Source organism: Mesoplodon bidens (assembly GCF_964165515.1).
Source record: "Mesoplodon bidens genome assembly, chromosome: 11".
NCBI lineage: Eukaryota > Metazoa > Chordata > Mammalia > Artiodactyla > Ziphiidae > Mesoplodon > Mesoplodon bidens.
The window spans coordinates 49,807,069-49,828,357 of NC_138167.1; the positions used below are offsets into that span (position 1 = coordinate 49,807,069).

The 21,289-nt window shown below is 40.3% G+C and overlaps 1 protein-coding gene across 3 annotated transcripts in view; it reads left to right on the plus strand.

Annotated features, from left to right (window-relative positions):
• SLC38A1 (solute carrier family 38 member 1) overlaps positions 1-21,289 on the plus strand; it is a 70,950-nt gene that overhangs the window by 42,712 nt on the left and 6,949 nt on the right. For all 3 annotated transcript variants that reach the window (XM_081249259.1, XM_081249258.1, XM_081249260.1), the window contains 11 exons: positions 7,536-7,609; positions 9,049-9,141; positions 9,670-9,751; positions 10,734-10,816; positions 12,389-12,447; positions 12,569-12,685; positions 13,936-14,015; positions 17,122-17,222; positions 19,842-19,960; positions 20,482-20,623; positions 20,726-20,823. In XM_081249259.1, the coding sequence (XP_081105385.1) occupies positions 7,536-7,609; positions 9,049-9,141; positions 9,670-9,751; positions 10,734-10,816; positions 12,389-12,447; positions 12,569-12,685; positions 13,936-14,015; positions 17,122-17,222; positions 19,842-19,960; positions 20,482-20,623; positions 20,726-20,823 (1,048 nt within the window). The remainder of the gene's footprint in view (positions 1-7,535; positions 7,610-9,048; positions 9,142-9,669; positions 9,752-10,733; positions 10,817-12,388; positions 12,448-12,568; positions 12,686-13,935; positions 14,016-17,121; positions 17,223-19,841; positions 19,961-20,481; positions 20,624-20,725; positions 20,824-21,289) is intronic.

Consider the following 21,289-nt stretch of genomic DNA (forward strand, 5'->3'; position numbering starts at 1 on the left):
ATAGCTGTGCTCTTAGGATTTGGGATGGAGGGCTTGGCCTAGGGATTCACAGGGTTTCAGCCTATCTCAACCAGGTGTCAGGGTCTCCCAAACGATCTCAGGCCTTGCCCTTGGCTCCACTCACGGCACCCTGTCAACCAAGACCATTTATTTGGAAAACCCAGCCCCTCCCAGTTAGACGTTGACCCCATTGCTCATTGCTGAGTTGTATTGTTGATTTGTAGTTCAGAGGTACAAAATTAGTTGGTAATTAAACTGTTACTTGATGTCACCAGCCTGAAATGCAATCGGCTGGTAAGAAATAAAACAAGCATCTCTGGATATTATTTTTAAAAAAACTTTTATACTTTCAACCACGTTTAGAAGAAGGATTATATAGTGTGGTGAGCCTCGGGTCCCTTTTGGAAGGAAAGACATGGCGGTGTGGGGAAGAGTGTGGAGTTGAAAATACTTTAAAAATATATATCCTGGTGAGGTAAAGAATGCTCTACTACCCTTAGGAAGTCGACCAAAAGAAGCAGACAGGACTCGCTCTCACACTGAGAGCCGGTCAGGGACTCACAGGAATGGTAATGGTTCAGCTGTAAATGCTTCCCTTCAGTGCAGTCTCACCTGGACAGCGGTGGGATCCATGTCGCAGGTATTCACGCTGAATACCTGCAGGCAGCGTGGCAGGCAATGTGGTGGCGCTGGTTCGGAGGTTGTGAGAAACAGAAATACTGAGATGGATATGCCAGGGGACCAGAGCCGGCAGCTTCACATCCTGCCTACGCCAGGCGCAGTCCATGGGCCAGCAGCACCAACACTACCTGCGAGCTTGGGAAGAATACAGAACCTCAGGTCCCATCCCAGACCTACGGAATGAGAATCTTCATTTTAACAAGATCCTAAGGAGATACGTATATACACATTGAAATTTGAGAATAGCTGCTTTAAACTCTGGCAAAGGAGAGGACAGGAAGAGTCATGCTGGGAGGGTTGGTAAGGGTTCTCTCTTTTTTGAGAGGAGTGGGTCCTGGAAGAGCTGAAAGCCCTCACCTGCGTGGCAGCCTTGAACACCCCCATCTGAGCTATTTCTGGATCCGCAGCAGTGACGGCTGCTTCATCTTCACCTCTTTCAAGGACTCTGACGCTCGGTTGAAGGATGTCGTATGATTTCTTGTTATATAGCTGGGCTGTTAAAAGATAGTCTCATCTCCCTTAAAGTGCTGGGAGGTTGGGGTTTTTTTTTTCTTGTTTTTTTTTTTTTGAGATATAATTTATAAAATTTCCCAATTTAAAGGATAAGATTTGATGAGTTTACCCAAATAGAGTTGTGGAATCACCACCACAACCATGGCATAGATAGACTATTTCAGTCGCCTTAAGTGTGTTGGTTCCATTTATTGTCACAGCTTTCCATTTCATTAGCATAAAATACTTTAAAAAATGAAATTTTTTATAACATTATCCATATAATCTTTGGGTAAATTATAGAAGAACAAGAATCATAGTCCTATCAATATGATTCAAAACAATGACAGATAAATGTTTTTAAGATAGGTGTTTAGATGTTCATTGTTTTAATGTGTGAGTCAAAATTTTCTTGCAGCAAATAGAATAAAAATATCTAGGAATATTTAAGAAATCATGGAGGGACTTCCCTGGTGGCACAGTGGTTAACAATCTGCCTGCCAATGCAGGGGACATGGGTTCGAGCCCTGGTCCGGGAAGATCCCACATGCCGCGGAACAGCTAAGCCCGTGGGCCACAACTACTGAGCCTGCACTCTAGAGCCTCTGAGCCACAACTACTGAAGCCCGTGCGCCTAGAGCACATGCCCCACAACAGGAGAAGCCACTGCAGTTAGAAGCCCGCACACCGCAACGAAGAGTAACCTCCACTGACTGCAACTAGAGAAAGCCCGCGTGCAGCAATGAAGACCCAAACGCAGCCAAAAATAAATAAATAATTTTTTTTTTTAAAGCATATGAATTAAAAAAAAATCATGGGGTATTGCTAGGGGACTGGAAATGGGCAAATTTCATCCCAGCTTTCAAAAGTAGTAAAAAGTATATCCCAAGCATTATTCTAGAGCAGATTTATTAAATAGCTTATTTACATGCAATTACTGCAGAAAATACTGCTCCCTGGGGGCAAATAAGGTTTTCTTAAATAGTCGTGCTAACCTAAATTCATCTTTTTAGATAAGAGTGAACTGGTATAATAAGAACCTGCTGTATAAATAAATTAATTTAATTAGTTTAAAAATTCAATAAAAATAAATTCTTTTTCAGAAAAAAAAAGAAAGAGTGAGCTGGTAGGTCACCAAACTGGTTTAAGCAGAGTGTACCTTGATTTTAGCAAGATATTTGGCAGTCTCACGTGGTTTACAAATGAGATTCTAATCTTTGTAAATTCACTTATACTTAGCTAAGAGTCTGCTATGTGCTGTGTTTGGTGTTGGAAGTAAACAGGTAAGTAGGACAGGCCATGACTGTGAATTAAACCATCGTGGCCTGTCCTACAGTCTAGTGGTGAAGAAGCATAATAAAGCAATAGAACAAAAAGATACCTCTGGCTGGTGAATGGAGGATGGATCAGAGGGGTCAAGAAAAGGGAAACAGGTTATCACAGTTGCCCAGAAATTAAAGATGACAGTGGCTTGGATTAGAGTAGTCGCTGTGGAGATGGAAAAAAAAAGAAGCGTATGGATTTGGGATATATTTTAGAGGCAGAAATTATAGGACACTTGCCAGTGAATTAGAGATGAGCGATGAGTGAGTAGATGAGAAGTCAGGGATGACCTCCAGGTGTCTGGCTGGAGCAGTTGGCCAGACAGTGGGCCATTTTCCAGATGGTCTTGTTCCGTTCAAAAAGAACCAGTGACTTGGTTGAAGGCAGACTCAAGATAGGAAGCTGGATAAGGTAGTTGATACATAAGTAAAAAGGATCAACAATTTAAAAAATATCACAAGACTGGAAAGATAAAAGGTAACGAAAATAAGTGCAGAGCCTTATACTTGGCTTAAAAAAAAAAAAGAAGTGCACAGGATGGAACGAGGAAGACTGGCCTAACAGCAGTTCCCCCAGAAGCTCAACAAGAATGAAAAGTATGACTTGCTTTCATAAAAATGAAAACCAAAATAGTTTGCCTTAAAAGAAGCAGGATGACTACTGGGCATATACCCAGAGAAAACCGTAATTCAAAAAGACACATGCACCCCAGTGTTTATTGCAGCACTATTTACAGTAGCCAGGTCACGGAAGCAACCTAAATGCCCATCGACAGACGAATGGATAAAGAAGATATGATACATATATACAATGGAATATTACTCAGCCATAAAAAGGAACGAAATTGGGTCATTTGTAGAGACGTGGATGGATAAAGAGGCTGTCATACAGAGTGAAATAAGTCAGAAAGAGAAAAATAAATATCGTATATTAATGCACATATATGGAATCTAGAAAAATGGTACAGATGAACCAGCTTGCAAGGCAGAAATAGAGACACAGATGTAGAGAACAAACAAGGACACCAAGTGGGGAAAGCAGGGGTAGGGAGTTGGGGTGGAATGAATTGAGAGATTGGTATTGACATATATACACTAATATGTATGAAATAGAAAAATAATAACTAATAGATAACTAACCTGCTGTTTAAAAAAATTAAAGCAAAAAAAAAGACATACAGATGGCCAAGAGGTACATGAAAAGATGCTCAACATTACTAATAAAAAGAATTAAAAAAAAAAAGCAGGATGTCTAACTCAAATTAATAATCTTACTGTGCTTTGCACTGTCTGGAACAAAACTAATGTGAGAGTGTCGTGCTTTTCTTGGCACACAGCCGTTAAAAAGGATGGATGAGAAACTGGACCACGACTGAGCTGTAAACAGCTGAACACTCCATCACAGGATGAACAGCTGAAAGTACTGGAGAAGTTAAAAGTCAAAGAGCACCATCTTAAAATGAGCACCGTAAGATGGACCTTTAGGTGGAAGAGGGGTTATATTTCAAGTAGATTCAAGTAGGTCCAGAGGGTAAAATAAGGACCCAAGATAAACATAGCAGCAGAAGTTTCAGCTCAACCTCAGTTCCAGTGCACAGCACTTTCCAGAAGCAGGATGGGTTGCATATGTGTCCCCTGACAGAAGACTTTGCAGACCTGGATGCCTATGTGTTGGCACAGAGCATAGAGGTTTCCCATCCTGCCTGAAAAACTGGGCAGGGTAGTCTCTGAAGGTCTCTCCCCAGTCCAGGAGTCTAGAATTCTGTCTCCTAACCAGCCTCTTTCTTCTCAGGGGACACAAAACCTACTGGAATGTCCCTGCACCACGTTTTTCAAAGTATCGCTGACACATGAGGGTTCTCAAAATCCCTGAACACGTTCTTCGCAAGACTAACTCTCCCGCCACTGCTTCCCCAGGGCCCGTGTTCAGTCATATGTTCTAGGTCCCCTTCTCTTCAAGGCTGAACATCAGTCTGAATTATTAATACCTTGACAACTCAGTTGCCTGTTGTTGAGGTTTGGTTTCATTGAAACATGCCTTTTTCAGCGAGCAGCTTTTGCCCCAACCATATGAAAATTTTGGTCAATGGTCAGCTGTGTGAAAGCTTACATGATACCCAGATGAAATGAAAAAAATGAATCACTTCTGTTCCTCTTAGCACAGGAATACCAGCTTATGTTTCTCCTCCAGGAAACCAAACTACATGTACAAATATTTACTTGGGTAAATAGGGGCACAGTCATGCTCAAAATAGAAGAAATGTTCAAATAAGTCCTTAGTCTCACGAGTCATTCTCCCTGCTCTTTCTTCTAGATGTCAGCTCAGACTGGATCCTCTTAAACTATTCTAGGATCTGTGATAACCAATTCGATATTTTATTGCTTCTTTCTAAGAATCTAAATAGGGAGATATACTTTTCTAAATTTTAATTCCATTAATGCTAGATTCTGTTATAGGCTAAAGCAGTCATAGAATTTTACATACAGAAGTTGCCTTTTAGTGACCTGATAGAAAAAGGGTTTTGCTTTATATTAGTTTTCAGTCTTGGAAGGGAAGGTCTATATGTTGGGAGGGATGGAGAAAAGGGTCTTCAGAAATTGGCTGTCAGACTTACTATGGGTCGTTTGGCCGGGGGTGCGGTGTGATGTCTCAGACATGAGAGCAAGGGGCTTGTTGTCATCACTGTGGAAGGATCTCATTCTGCTGTTAAGTTTGGGGAAGAAGATAGGTGAGCTCCCTGCTAAAATCTTCCCTGATCAACACTTTTCTCCCACTTGGAAAAGAAAAAGAGGTGATACCAGTTTATGAAGAAATCCTTTCTCTTTTGCCAAGGGCCAAAGGCCAGCTGAGCATCATCTACAGAGAAGTCCACCCAAAAGAATGGCTCAGAGCCGCTATGTGCAAGAACATGTGGTCCCAGGGCTACCAACTGGGGGAGCAGATGTTTCCGTAGAATGTTTCTTTTGCTACTGAGGACCCAGTTCTCCCTGGCTGAGGGCCTTTGGTTACCCATTAGGTAGATGTTAGTAATTATCCCCCCTACAACGTACATATTTTGAAAGGTCATACTCTTTACTCATTAGCCTGGGGCCCAGTGGTAATATGTCCTCTCCTCCCCAGGTCAGTCCCAGGAGAGTCAGTTCAACAGAGGACAGGGTCACTTCAGAAGAGCCCATGGCTGATCCTCAAATTGCATCCATTCTATCCCCAGTTGGTAGCCCACAGATCTGTGCCACAGAAATCCCCTGTGACCTGCCACAGGCGCATGTGGAAGTGGCCACTTAGGGTTTAGTATCAACATGAGTGAATTCTGAGTGAAACTCAAGGCTTGCTTCCTTAACATAAATTTTATCTTATAAGATGAAGGAAAAATCATACCACAGATGTGTCCTGTCTCTTACTCTCTGGCAGAGCATAGCAAATCATGTTCCATTACAGATCTCAAAACTGCTGGATTGCTTAATAAATGCTTGCTCTCAGTTTTTCGTGTCCCTTAACCAGAATAGGTAATAAGGGACTTACCCTCTTATTCACCCTCTTACTCAGGGATCTGAGTCAATATATGTCCGAATGTACTTCCTTACAATCATATCTTAACCTAAATTCCCCTTTATTAGCCGGTCAGTTGGACCTTCACCTGAAGTGTCAGATTTTCCATTCTTTCTCCCATAGATTTTCCATTCTTTCTCCCAGTGTTTTACCTCTGCCGAGCCCTGTCACTCTTTTATGGTTTCTGGCCAGTCTCTGGCAGTCCGTCTGCTCTGCCCTTGGCTGTCTGTACTCCCCCGTTTATTTCCCCATGGTTGAAACAGAGGAGAAACAAAATGCTGCGAGACAAGAGAAAGCTAAGAAGCAATGTTTCTGCCTGGGGCAAGGGGAGGTACCTGAGGAGGTGACATCTGAGCAGTGGTTCAGCAGGTGTGCGGAGTGGGGGAAGGGCCGGGAAGAGGCCCACGCAGACAGAATTGCACAAGGCGCCAAGCACCGCTCAGCAGTACTTGCTAGAAAAATAATTGCCTTAATTACTCAAACATGGAATCAATTGCAGTAATGCATTGTTCCTGGGACATATTTCCCTACATCAGGAAGTGAGCGGTCTTATCTAGGGGACTGGAATTTAGTTCTTTAAATAAATAAGCTTTATTTGCAATTCTTAGGTCTGTTTTAACCAAATGATTCAGAAATAATCTATGCCATCTCCCACATCATTCTAACTGTGCTTTTTCTCAAGGAAGGTTTGATAATGAGCCAGATGTACTAAAACAAAAACATGAGTTCGTCGTTCAACAAAGTCTTTTCATTCCGCTGGATTGTCTAACTTTCCCCATCCGTTAAGAGAGGGAAACTTATTATTATTTTAAGAGGAACCGGGTGCAAAAAAAAGTGAATTATCTCAGTGGTCTAACATATAGATTCAAAGATAGCCATAGAGTAATTAGGTGGAAAGAACCTAGACACCGTTTGGCCTTCTGTTATAGGCGAGGGATGGGAGACATCAAGCAAGGTGCCCACAGTCACGTGGTCCTGGACCTAAGGGTCACTGCAAGCCTTTCCCTCAACATCCCCACTCACCCCACTCCCACCCTCACCCCCCTTTCTCACACTTCCTCACGGGGGGTGTCACAGCAAGTGCACCATAGGCCACAAAATCTTTGTTTCACAATGTTGTTTTAAAGTCACCTCAACTGAAATGATCCCAGAAAGCTATTTCTGTTTTAGGCTTAGGCTTACAAAGCATTTGAATTCTTGGAGTTACATTCTAATGAGCAGTTCTTTACTTGGTAGAACATTTTTACTGAGGATGTTAAGGAGGGTGTGACTAATAGGTTCCAGTGTCTGGATCTGTCAATGAATAGTGGTAACCGTATAACATATAAATCAGCCTTGGCCTTTCTGTTGGTGTGGCCAAAAAGTTTATTCGGGTTTTTCCGTAACGTGTTATGCGAAACCTGAATGAACTTTTTGGCCAACCCAATGCAATGTAAGGTCAGGGTCTGTGTTCTTTATAGCTATCACAAGACTTCTTTTCTTTGCTTTAGGGTACTTTTGACTTCAGTAACACTGCTGTCTATATATTCAATCAACCTTCTGTTGATCTGTTCAAAGGAAACAGGTAAGCTGATAGCACGTCTAGTTTTGTAAAAACAGGGTAATTGATTCTCATGGTGATATTGTGAACAAATGATACTCTCCCTGTTCAGCAACTTGATTATTAAAGAAAAACAGTACTTTGACCTGTCCTCACTGGAAGACCCATAGAGGAATTTACCTAGAGAAATGGATAGAGCAACATATAAGTTAACTTGTTGTGAACAATGAGCAAATAACATTGCCTTTGAAAGAGAACCCTCCGTTATACCTGCTTTTCTAGTTTAAGATGACTTCATTTTAAAGGCCTCGGCTTTTTCCTTAGGTCTTTATAAAATCAGACTAAGGATCCCATGTTTTTATATTATAGCCTCCAAGGTTTCAAAAGTAAACAGAGCTTTCATTCCCTTTCGTGCATATTCCAAGGAGAAAATGTGATTCCCAATGCAATGTGGGAGTGAGTGTGCTGTGAAAAGACTTAAGGTTCTCTGGGCAGTGTAATACCTGAAGTGTTTATTTTCTGTTCCTGGGACACTGGATTATGTTTGTAATACTTTGACTTTTACTTTAGCTAAAACCACATTGGCCAACTATTACTGTATGTAGATGACTCCATTTAACTGGAACATTTTCTAATAAACTGCAAATCTAACCATTGTCTAGTTTAAACACCAGTCTTATGAGAGAAAAAAAAGTTTAATTATAGTCTGACTCATATTGCTTCCTGTGAACCTTTTGAAAAACGTGAGCTGAACTGTTACAAAGAAATATAAAGCCATTTTCTTAAATGAATGGTTTAACATTTTAGTATTTATTGAGATGAGCTGGTTGAATGCTTTAGAATTTTGCTATGGCCAGATTATTCTCTTGACAGAGTTATCTGCTTCCCTCTTTTGTGAGGTGCAAATCCCTGAACTAAATTTTATCAAAGGTCAGAATTCTGATGTCATGGTTATTACATGTTTCTAAGCTTGTTACTATATTTAGGACCCATGAGGCATTGTTGGAATATTACTAAGATAATTCCTGGTTAGCCTAATCAGTTCAGGTAATTCATTCAAAAGGAGCTTTTCTTCCCAAGCATCAGGATTTTAATTTTTAAATCAAATTTTTATTTTAATGATACACACCAGACCTGAGAATAAGGTCAGAGTGGGAACCTCCCCCCCAGTAAAGTAGGGAGACTTTTGAGACAGTGAAACAAATAAGGCTTATGACCTCATCGTTTATTTGTAGCCAACCTGAAAAAGAAAAAATGGTGCTCATGTCTGACATTTAAAAATGTCAAGGGGTTGTTTTGTAATGAGAATGCCTTAACCCTTGCAAAGCCAAGAAAGCTATTTGTGTGATTTTTGATAAAGACACAATAACTTGGGGAATCGTCAATAGAATGATGAAATCTTGCTATTTTTAACGTAGGGAACTCTGTCATTTCTTCTGTTCTCAACTGTCGTTTTTGAACAGGCTGCATGGTTTATGAAAAGCTGGGAGAACAGGTCTTTGGCACCACAGGGAAACTTGTCATCTTTGGAGCCACCTCCCTACAGAACACTGGAGGTAAAAAGATCGTGTTTTTCTATACATTAATGTTGTGAACATTATTATTTCTTTCTAATCCTGGTGGTTGGGTGGCCACGTGAATTTTAACATAATTCAAGCAGTATCATTCTCATTGCTAAAACGGCGCTTGGAAAGTCCAGCAGAGACAGTAGTCACTTAACAACCAAGGATACTGGGACAGTGTCTACAGCTGTCTTTGTGTCTTATTGAAGGTTAGTCTAGGAACAGGCTGGTGACCTTTTTTCTTTTTTTTTTTTCCCCGTTACGCGGGCCTCTCACTGTTGTGGCCTCTCCCGTTGCGGAGCACAGGCTCCGGACGCGCAGGCTCAGCGGCCATGGCTCACGGGCCCAGCCGCTCCGCGGCATGTGGGATCTTCCCGGACCGGGGCACGAACCCGTGTTCCCTGCATCGGCAGGCGGACTCTCAACCACTGCGCCACCAGGGAAGCCCCCGGTGACCTTCTATATAGCTTGCAACGTGAGCCTCAGTATCCTCTTTCTAAAAATGTTCTCATTTTCCTCTAGCAATGCTGAGCTACCTCTTCATAGTAAAAAATGAACTACCCTCTGCCATAAAGTTTCTGATGGGAAAGGAAGAGACATTTTCGTAAGTTACAGACCGTTGTTTGTGAGATAACTAAAATGCTTTTAATTGAAATGTGGGCTAACCAACGTTTTTGTTTTATGAAGACTGCAGAAACAAAGTTTTCCCTAGGCTGTTTTTTCTTGGTTTGTTGTTTCTGGGGGTATATAAATGAAGGAAGCAGGCAGAGCCATTTGAATCTGAGCATTTAAAAGGTAGATTCATCGGTCATCCTGTAAGTGCTAGGTGCTGCAATTTCCCAAGAGCTTGAAATCTACATCCAGTTTCTATGAAATAGAACAGATATGGAGTATTTTTGACACAGAAGTGGAACAAGCAAGATTAAGACCCGAGTCTCTTCCTTAAAGAACGGACAGAGCATTTGGGGAGCAGAACTGATGTGAGCCAACCTCATTAAAGATGTAGCTATAACCTTGGAAAACGTTGCAACTGCGTTTAGTACATCCTGTGTTTTGACAACCTCTTGTTTCACAGTTCTTGTCAGTCTTAGTTTCTCTGTTTTCTTTCAAGGGAGAATCGTAGAAACCAGGGTTCCTAGTGTTCTTTCATCAGGATTCAAGGTCAAATACAAGGGATTAGGGAGGAAGCAATGGCTACCTGTGGTGACTTGTTTTTCGATAATATTAGCCAAGCAAAACAGAAAGGAACTTTCTCTTTAAATAATTGATAAGAGAAGTTGTAATCTGACAGAAGTAATGTGTGCATTCAGCTTTGAAACGATGTAAATAATTCAGAGGAAAGGCATGCTTAGCCAATGGGAGTGAGGGGGGAAGCAATATCTCTTCTTCTGCTGCATGGGGGGAGAGATGACAGTAAGTGACTAGCGGTTGGGTCAAAGTGGTTGGATAAAACCCGAATAATGATAAAAGTTAATGGTAAACATTAATAATAGTTAACAAAGTTTAAATATTGTGAAATTTTATGTGTGAGGAAAGAAAAGTCACTTTCTAAGAAAATGTGACCTAACTGCTTACATGCCTTTCAGAGCCTGGTACGTGGATGGCCGCCTTCTGGTGGTGGTAGTTACTTTTGGCATAATTCTCCCTCTGTGTCTCTTGAAAAACTTAGGTAAGAGCTTGCTTTTCTCATAGTCTCTACAATACCCAGATGAATCAGAAACCTAATAAAAACGAACAACTTTGCCCTCTGCTTTCACTTGTAGGGTAAAGATTAAATGAGTGATAAATTACAAGTATTAATCAGGCTTGACTTTAATATGGGATAAAAACACTGGTTGGTATGTGACTTCCTAAGCAATCCCTCTTCTAAGCCGTAGAGGGAAGACGGGAGGTCCTGGGACCAGCAACAGACAGTGCTCTGTCCAGAAGCACAAAGTCCCGAAAATGGAATTCTCCTCGTCCAAGGTCTTACATGCTCTGATTATTTAGATGAGCAGAATTTCACATCTGATATCAAGACAGAAAGTTGCTTATGTTTTTACCCCAAAGTATTATGAATCACTCTTAAATTATCAGAGTCTAACCGGTCTCAATTATTTGCTTCATTGAAGGGAGAGAGAGAAGCAAAAAGTCAAAAGTGGTAGATAATGACTAAGTCATATCCATTTGTTTTTTTTGTTTTTTTTTTTTTTTCCATACGCGGGCCTCTCACTGTTGTGGTCTCTCCCGCTGCGGAGTGCAGGCTCAGCGGCCATGGCTCACGGGCCCAGCCGCTCCACGGCACGTGGGATCTTCCTGGACCGGGGCACGAACCTGTGTCCCCTGCATCGGCAGGCGCACTCTCAACCACTGCGCCACCAGGGAAGCCCTCCATTTGGTTTTGACATTTTTGTGTGTGTGTATTTGGAGACCAGGGTCCCTGATGTTATGGACATTTCGTGTGTGGAATAATGCAGCCAGACTGCCATCCAGTCCCAAGCCTATGAAATGCATTTCCTTTAATTCTGGGCTCATTCAAGGCAGACATTTAATGTTCTTCCCAAAATGATTGCTAACCATAATTTTTTGTTTTGTATGAAAAATACCAAGCCTCTGTAGCTGTTCTGTGAGACCTATAAGTAGATTTTTTTTAAAGCTACTTAATTATCTGGTTTCTGAGTCTGTGTTTAAGCTTTTCTGCGTATATACATGTAGCTCTTTTCAGTGCAAGTGGAGAAGGGCTCTTCTCCCCCAGGGGTGAGAATAGTGCAGCCCCCAGAGACCACTTCACTCTGCCTTTCTGGAGATTATGGTGCTCGGAGATCTCCCAGGCATTCCAAGGGGAGCAAGGTGGAGATCCTCAGGTGTTCAGTTTCTCCCTAGAAACCACTTCCTCTCCTCTGCGTATGTGCATAATCAAGAATTATTGAATGGATCAAGGAGTAAATGGGATTTGGCCATAGGAATCCATCCGAGTACAGCAACAGAGACCTATGGCCAAATTTGGGAAGGTCTTTTCCCCTGGATTCTGGGAATCTATGTTCTCTATCTAGTGTCAGGAAGAACTGGAATCAAAACACATAATACTATAATGTTTTAATTTAAAGTCACCATTTTTGCCAAGTAAGGTAGCACTATCAAATAATCTTGTATTAATATTAGCATGTATGAATACTATTGGAACCCCAAACTATGCTTGAATTAATGCATTGAAAGAGGTGACGGACGAAATAATAATAATTCTTTAAACTTTTTTTTTTAGGCTACCTTGGCTATACTAGTGGATTTTCCTTGAGCTGTATGGTTTTTTTCCTAATTGTGGTAAGTGCTGATTGAAATGGTTGGCTTGGTTTTGCTGTAGTATGATGCTATGTAATAATTATGCATTATTTGGCTTTATTTGATAAAGTCTGATTGTTTCTCCTTTATTTTTTAATACTAGGTTATATACAAGAAATTTCAAATTCCCTGCATTGTTCCAGAGCTAAATTCAACAATAAGTGCTAATTCAACAAATGCTGACATGTGTACGCCAAAATATGTTACCTTCAATTCAAAGGTAAGCCTCTTATCCTTTAAATCTAAAAACGAACGTTTTTACTAAGGGCATTTGTATTTCTCAGACTTCTTTTGATTGAACTGTCTCTGACGTGTTTGTTCTCAAAAGAACACTGTATCACTGCTTCCAACTGCCACAATCCATTTAGGGACCTTGGAGAAATATACAAATTGTATATTTCATTCCCGTGTTTACCCAGTTTATGTGTAGGACAACCTTAAGTATTCCCTGTGAAAACCTCTTTCTGGATAATTGTCTCAACTCTGTTATTCTTTGTAGATCTTTAAAAACAGATTAATAACTAACATCATTAGCCCACTGCTTCTTACCTTGTGGTAACAGAAAGGAACACCTCAGACTTCCCCAGCATGTACAGTTGAAATACAGACACCACCACAAATTGGCACTTAAGGAACGTTCATACAACATATTGGGAAATGATGGACTATGGAACCAGTCAGGCTTGGATTTGAATCCTCAGGCAAATTATCAACCCCATTTGTAAAATTAAACTATTCTATTCTGTATCTTACAGGGTTTTGTTAGAATGTGCCTGGTACAGTGCTTGGGCAAAATTAGAGCATGAGAAATGTTACTTTTCCCTCCTTCTCTGCCAACTTCTTTTTGCATAAGAAGTTACTATATTGAATTGGGGAGTTTTAAAAAACCTTATCTAAGAAAACTAATTTAGCTCGTTCTCTCTCTCTCACTGTCTTTTAACTCTCAAGGATACAGCCAAAGCAGTGAAGTGATTTTCTTTTTAGAAAGTAACTTTCTTTTTAGATGCCATATTTAAGTCTGATTGATGCACCCTATATAGTGCAAAGAGCAGTAAAATGGAGGTGGAAGTTCTGGGCGTGTTGCCTAGCCTGTCTTGGAGGGAGTCAGGAGAACAACACTGGTCTGCCTCAGGGTTGCTGTGGGGATTCAGTGAAATAATGTAGGAAAGTGCTATGTAACCAGCTAGCGCCACATAAATACAGGGTGACGCAGTGCCTGGAGGCTGTAGAATACACTGTGGGTGAGCCCAGCTCTAGAACCCCTCTCTGCCAAGTCCCTAATGTCTCAAGCTAGATAAGCTCTCTTAGAGAAGCTGCTCCTATTTCGATACCAAAGCTCTCCTAATAACCAAATAATCCAGGGATTCTGAAGGGCTGTCAGATGAAAAGACAGCTCAGAAATACTGGAGCTGTACAATTTTTATGGTAAAAATGCCTTTCCCTAACATTTATATTTTTTCTTTTGAATAGACCGTGTACGCTTTACCAACAATTGCATTTGCATTTGTCTGCCACCCGTCTGTCCTGCCAATTTACAGCGAGCTTAAAGAGTAAGAGATTTGTTTAATTTTTTTGCAAACTGAATCATTTTAGGGCCTCTCATTAATAGGCAAGTACTGTATTTAAAATAAATGGACTCCTATGATGAACCCCCGCTGACTCATCACCCAGCTTCAACATTTACTTTCTGCCATTCTTGAGCAAGAAAAATCACAAACCTGCAGTATATTTTGGCCATACATGTATAAAGTGGCTTAGGCTGGGGGCTTTTTCTTGTTAATTTGGTTTTTCAAATTCTATATTACTCAAGAGAGTTCAAGTATTTGTGTTGCTTTATGTTACTTATGATTATTTTGCAAGCGGATAATAATCATCTTCATACCCATCTGTGAACCACTAAATACACTGCATCTGATTTGCCTTTTGGTTTACTTGGAAAAGGCTGGTAAATCAGGCAGGAAGAAATTCATGTTAAGACCACAAACTGGACAAAAGAATATTGTTGTTCATTTCAAACTATTACAATGATTATATGGATTTGGTTTTGATTGCTGTTAGAGAAAACGAAAGCCCTGCTTATAAATTCCCTCATGGGTTCTCTTTTTAGCCTATTGTTGTTATCAGACTTTCCACATAAAAATAGTCATCATGGCCTAGTGTCTTTTTTTGAGGGAACTGGTCTACAACTTATATAGGTTTCATGTGTACAACCTAATATTTCTCCTTCTGTAGACATTACATCCTGCTCACCACCAAAACTTTAGTTTCCATCCATCACCGTACAGTTGATCCCCTTTACGCATTTTGTCCTCCCCCATCCCCCCTCTGGTAACCACTACCCTATTCTCTGTAGCTACCTCCTTGGTTAGATTTATTCCTAGGTATTTTATTCTTTTTGTTGCAACTGTAAATGGATTGTTTTCTTAATTTCTTTTTCTGCTAGCTCATCTTTAGCAAACAGAAACATGGCAGATTTTTGTATGTTGATTTTGTACCCTGCAACTTTACTGTACTTGTTTATTATTTCTAATAGTTTTTTGGTGGGGTCTTCAGGGTTTTCAATATATAAAATCGTGTCACCTGCAAACAGGGACAGTTTTCCAATTTGGATGCCTTTTATTTCGTTTTCTTCCCTAATCGCTCTGGCTAGGACTTTCGATACTAGGTTGAATAAGAGTGGTGAGAGTGGGCATACTTGTCCTCTTCCTCATTTTAGGGAGATAACTTCCACTTTTTCATCATTGAGAATGATGTTAGCTGTGGGTTTGTCATAGGTGGCCTTTATTATGTTGAGGTATGTTCCTTCTGTACGCACTTCATTGAGTTTTTATCGTAAGTGGATATTTTGTTAATGTGGTATATCACATTGATTGATTTGTGAATGTTGAACTATCCTTGCATCCCTGGAGTAAATTCCACTTGATCACAGTGTATGATCCTTTTGATGTATTGTTGTATTCAGTTTGCTAGTATTTTGTTGAGGATTTTTTGCATCTATGTTCATCAGAGATACTGGCCAGCAATTTTTTTTTGTGTCATCTTTGTCTGGTTTTGGTATCATGGTGATGCTGACCTCATAAAATGTTAGGAGGCATTCCCTCCTCTTCAGAATTTTGGAAGAGTTTGAGAAGGATAGGTATTAAATCTTCTTTAAATGTTTGGTAGAATTCACCAGTGAAGCCCTCTGGTCCTGGAGACTTTTGTTTTTTGGGAGGGTTTTGATTACTGTTTCAATCTCTGTACTAGTGATCAGGCTATTCAGATTTTCTATTTCTTTATGATTCAGTCTTGGAAGGTTATATGATTCTAAGCATTTGTCCATTTCTTCTAGGTTGCCCAATTTGTTGGTGCATAGCTTTCATACTATTCTCTTGTAATCTTTTGTATTTCTGTGGTATCCATTGTTATTTATCCTCTTTTGTTTCTGATTTTATTTATCAGGGCCTTCTGTCTTTTTTTCTTAGTGAGTCTAGCTAAAGGCTTGTCATTTTTCTTTATCTTTTCAAAGAATCGGCTCTTAGTTTCATTGATCTTTTCTATTGTCTTTTTAGTTTCTATTTCATTTATTTCCACTCTGATCTTTGTTTCCTTCCTTTGGACTTTGTTTGTTCTTTTTTGTCTAGTTCCTCTAGGTATCAGGTTAGATTGTTTATTTGAGATTTTTCTTGTTTCTTGAAGTAGGCATCATGGTATAGTCTTAAACTCAGAAAGATATACAATATAGCTATCTGTTTCCATTTGAAACAAAAATAAAGTTGATGTTATTTAGCATTGAATTCACTCAGTATTCTTCCTCTTTCATTAATTGACATATGAGTAAACTTTGAAGTATCAGTATTTACATCTACCTATCTATGTGTTCATCAGGCTTACTTTATGACCTTATATTTAGGGTGTTTAAATACGTCTTTGGCATCTTTTACATTTAATAGTTCAGCTTTTAGTTTGTAATTTCCTCACGTGGGCACTTCTCAATTTTTCTCATTTTCCATATTCCCTTTTTTTGACACAATCAAATGTTGTGACTGTTGGTGGTTGACTGTTGAGTACAAGTCTTGTAGATTAATTGTTTGGGCAGTTAAAGAAACTTAGAGGTTCATGCAAACTCCCAGAGTAAACTTGACCTAAGAGAGAAAGAGAGAGCCCTTCATTATCCCAGCAGTGAGCTCTTAGGCACTCATTGCTCTGGAGACAAACAGGCTTCCCTGGGGCTATTCAGTGGGAAAACCGGAACTTAAATAGCAGCTTTAGCAACTGAACACCGAGGTCAAGTTGGAGCTCTGCCCCGATCTCTGGAGCTGAGAGAACAGCTTTGGAATTTATTCTGCCTTTTTCCTGTGCATGCTGAGTGTAGAGATAGTATCAAACAAATGTTAAAAAATACTCTTTGCTCTTCAGATGGGAACTCTATATTCTTTCAAAAGAATGGGGAAGAACATTCAAGGGATTGTTCATTACATGGCTCTCTCTCTCATAATACCCATTTGGTGTAAAAGAAGTTATTATAAACTGGCATATTTTCTGGGGGTAATTTCAGCTGGTCAGGTCAGCCCCAGCCTGATAGAAAGTTAAGTTCCATTCTTCAGTGTTAACACTGGTGCTTACATTCAGTAATGTGGTTTTTAATTTTTCAAATTCCTTTATCTTTGTTTTTAGTCGATCACAGAAAAAGATGCAGATGGTTTCAAATATCTCCTTTTTCGCCATGTTTGTTATGTATTTCTTGACTGCCATTTTTGGCTACTTGACATTCTATGGTAAGTACCTTCTGTCAGTACATAAATATAGGTATTAGTAAGTAAATTAGTAAAAATCAATATCAAAATCACTTTTAATATGATAGCCCAAAAAGCAACAAATCTGTCCATTGACTTTGCTGATCTTTTCTTCTACTTAAAGCAAATGGCAGTGGTTCCTTCGCATATTCATGCAGACTGCACAATAGAATAATTACTGAAATTAATTAATTAAATAATTACTGAAATACTGTAATTTTTTCTCCTAATACTGTCCTTAAAAGAAATTGCATTTTATAAGCACGCCACCTTTACTGAGGAAAGTTTAAAACTATAATCAAAGAAGGCTTTCCTAATTGCTGTTGAGAACTGGGTCATATTCCATTAATAGAAAAGAGAGACAGACAGATTTTGAAAGGGAGAAAGAGCAGAGTGCTACACTCATGACACTCTGCATTAATTAAAAATAAAGCACCTGATTGTTCAGCTGCAGGTGGAGCCTTGCAACCATTTGAAGCAGTGACATAGAAAGTTAAAAGAAATGAAATCTGGAAAAGAACAAGGTTCCATTTGTAACTTTTATTGCCCCTGTATGAATAGTTTACCTTCTTTTACTACTTCTTCATCCTCTGCTTTTCCAGTCATCCTGCAACTTTATGTAACATCTTTCATTATCATTATAATTGGGGACCTAATATAAATTTAAATACATAAATTTCACATTCTCTATTAAGTAATATTTCTTGGGGGCATTTTTTTTCGTAAACACAAATGTCTCAAAATTTAAACACATTTAGAGATGATCAATTCATCCTGGAGAGGAAGACTACCCTGATTATACAGTTGTATTATTACCTTTTTTTTTTTTTTTTTTTTTGGCCACATGGCATGGTTTGTGGGATCTTAGTTCCCCAACCAGGGATTGAACCCAGGCCCTCAGTAGTGGAAGCACCAAGTCCTAACCACTGGACCGCCAGGGAATTCCCTTATTAACATTCTCACAAGCAATGGAGAATAGCATTGTCTAATGAGTCCATAAATACCACATTTAATTTCTGCATAAAGATGGTGTTCTTAAGTTTCCTGCAGAGTTGCGGGGATTAGGGTGGGTAAAGGGAGGGAGGGAGAGAGAGAGCACCTAATATTAGTTGCATGGTCTCACTGCAACCTTGTTCAAGCTATGATTTTTCTTGGCAAATCCATTTTTTTCCCACATAGAATACCAAACCCTTTCATACTCTTAGGTCAAAGAAACAACTCAGCTATTTTTAGATGGTTATGAATTTTGAATCAAGTAAGTTAGAACTAAGGAGATTTTTATTGTAACCTAGGGCCCTTTTTCTAAAATTGAGACCAATCTCTGGCCCAGACTAGAATTGGAATTCTACACCCTGAACCTTGAGAAGGGAGGGAAACTACCGTTTGTCAAAGGAGTGAGCATTTTCGAGTTGGAGATAAGATGGCAGAGTAGGAGGACCTTGAGCTCACCTCTTCTCACGAGCACACCCAAATCACAACTAACTGCTCAAAAGTCATTGATAGAGCTTCCCTGGTGGCGCAGTGGTTGAGAGTCCGCCTGCCAATGCAGGGGACACGGGTTCGTGCCCTGGTCCAGGAGGATCCCCCATGCCGCGGAGCGGCTGGGCCCGTGAGCCATGGCCGCTGAGCCTGCGCGTCTGGAGCCTGTGCTCCGCAGCGGGAGAGGCCACAACAGTGAGAGGCCCGCGTAACGGAAAAAAAAAAAAAAAAAGTCATTGATAAAAAAGACACAAGTGAGCATTCTTGCTCTCAGTGGCTGCCATTCTAGCTTTGGTTGTCTTTGAAATGACACTTTCTGAAGTTCAGAGTTGAGAAAAAGTTCAAAGTGGTGTATAAGCTAAGTACTTTTTTTATGAGGAAAACATACCTGGAAGAGAAGAATGATGAACTTCACCATGGTGAAGTTCCATGGGTACCTCTGCCGCTTGGACATTGAGTTATAAGAGGAGAGTTTGAAAGTGGCCCCGGGGAGGCCTGCAGTCCACTTAGCGAGAGTGTTCGGTGTTGTTTGATGAGTGGCACCAAGTCGGGGAGAATCTAGATGAAGAAGGGCTTTGTGCTTCGACCGTATGGTATTTCTACCCCCAACTTACTCTTAGGTTTAGTGTAGTGTAAATTAAGCTCCCTACTTGGTGTAACTTCTTCTAGTGATTACTGTACATTCCTTTTTGCTACAGGTACGTGTGGACAGGTGGTACCCATCTCACACGGGGGATTTTTTTTTTTTTTTTTTTTTTGCGGTACGTGGGCCTCTCACTGTTGTGGCCTCTCCCTTTGCGGAGCACAGGCTCTGGACGCGCAGACTCAGCGGCCATGGCTCACGGGCCCAGGCACTCCGTGGCATGTGAGATCTTCCCGGACCGGGGCACGAACCCGTGTCCCCTGCATCAGCAGTTGGACTCTCAACCACTGTGCCACCAGGGAAGCCCACACAGAGGATTTTTCTTTTCAACTTTATAAATTGTGAATAGACACTTCTATACCCAGAACATTGCTTTCCTTGCCCTTTAGTTTACAAATTGTTTGTGGCTCAGAAAACCCGTCATTCCGTGATGTGCTTTTGTCTTGTTTTAACACCCTCTTACTATTCCCTTGTTTTAGAAAATGTGCATTCAGACCTCCTCCACAAGTATCAGAGTAAAGATGACATCCTCATCCTGACCGTGCGGCTGGCTGTCATTGTCGCTGTCATCCTCACTGTGCCGGTGTTATTTTTCACGGTGAGTAAAAGGCCTCAGTGCAACTTGAGAAAAGCTGAGGTCTCCTTGCAGAGCAAGCCTGCTGCAGGGAAGTCTCCTGCATCATTGAAACTGCATCAAGAAAGGATCCCAAGGCTCTTTGGAAAAAAAGTGGGATCAGTGAGTTAGGGTAACCTTCTAATGGAATGAATCTTCATTCTAATTTATCTGTCCCTCTTCTTTACAGAGAAATGTAGATAGACTGTTTGAATCCCATCATCCATGACAGGGGAATATAGAAGAACCAGAAGAGAACACTCAGTCATAGATAAAACAGAAATTATCCCCCTGCAAAAAAAAACTACCTATTGGTAAAGAAAAAGACTTCCCATCTTAAGTCAAAGCCCCCCTGCTTCCCAAACTGTTAAAGCTATCTATAAACTCACTAGGTGTGACAAAACATGTCCCAAATGCCTGTGCACCAATCTTTCAGTCACTGCTGAGAAATGTGAAAGGCAGCACGCTGTGGGCATTACGGAATTTTTTGTTTTCTTTTCCTGCAGGTTCGTTCTTCTTTATTTGAACTGGCTAAGAAAACAAAGTTTAATTTATGTCGTCATGTCTTGGTGACCTTCATACTCCTGGTTATTATCAACTTGTTGGTGATCTTCATACCCTCCATGAAGGATATTTTCGGAGTCGTAGGTATGGCTTTCTGACTTTCTGCTTATTCTATTTACAATAGCTGTTTAGAAACCTGAAGTTTCACAATAACAACCTCAAACTTTGTTTTTTCTTATTTTTCAGGAGTTACGTCTGCTAATATGCTTATTTTCATTCTTCCTTCGTCTCTTTATTTAAAAATCACAAGCCAAGATGGAGATAAAGGAACTCAACAAATTTGGGTATGTCTCATGCCAGCCACTCTCATTTTTCTGATTAGTTTTTCACTGAAATATATCAAATAAATAGTCCATCTCCACCAATTAACACTACTTTTAGTGATCACAAAAGTAGGCAGCAGTCCTAGTGTTTGCCCATTTGGGAAATTTAAAATCAGAATCATATCAGAATCTTCTCCATTCCCTCAAAATATTTTCAGGTTTTGCCCTTATTGTGCCTTAGCTCTTGCTCTGAGAGGGCAGGGCCAACTGAAAGATTAGACGTTTATCATCCTGTGTCTCTGTAGTGTAATGCCTTGTCTTTAGCAAGACCTGAAGTGGAAAGGGGCTTAAAGATTTTATGCAATCTGCTGTTTCAGTACAATTCCTAGTCCTGTAACTCCATGCTACAGCCCAGGGAACCTGCAATGCCTTAATTTAAATGGCTGAGTTAGTGTAAAGAGTCTTTTTATGATTTGACAGAAATGCT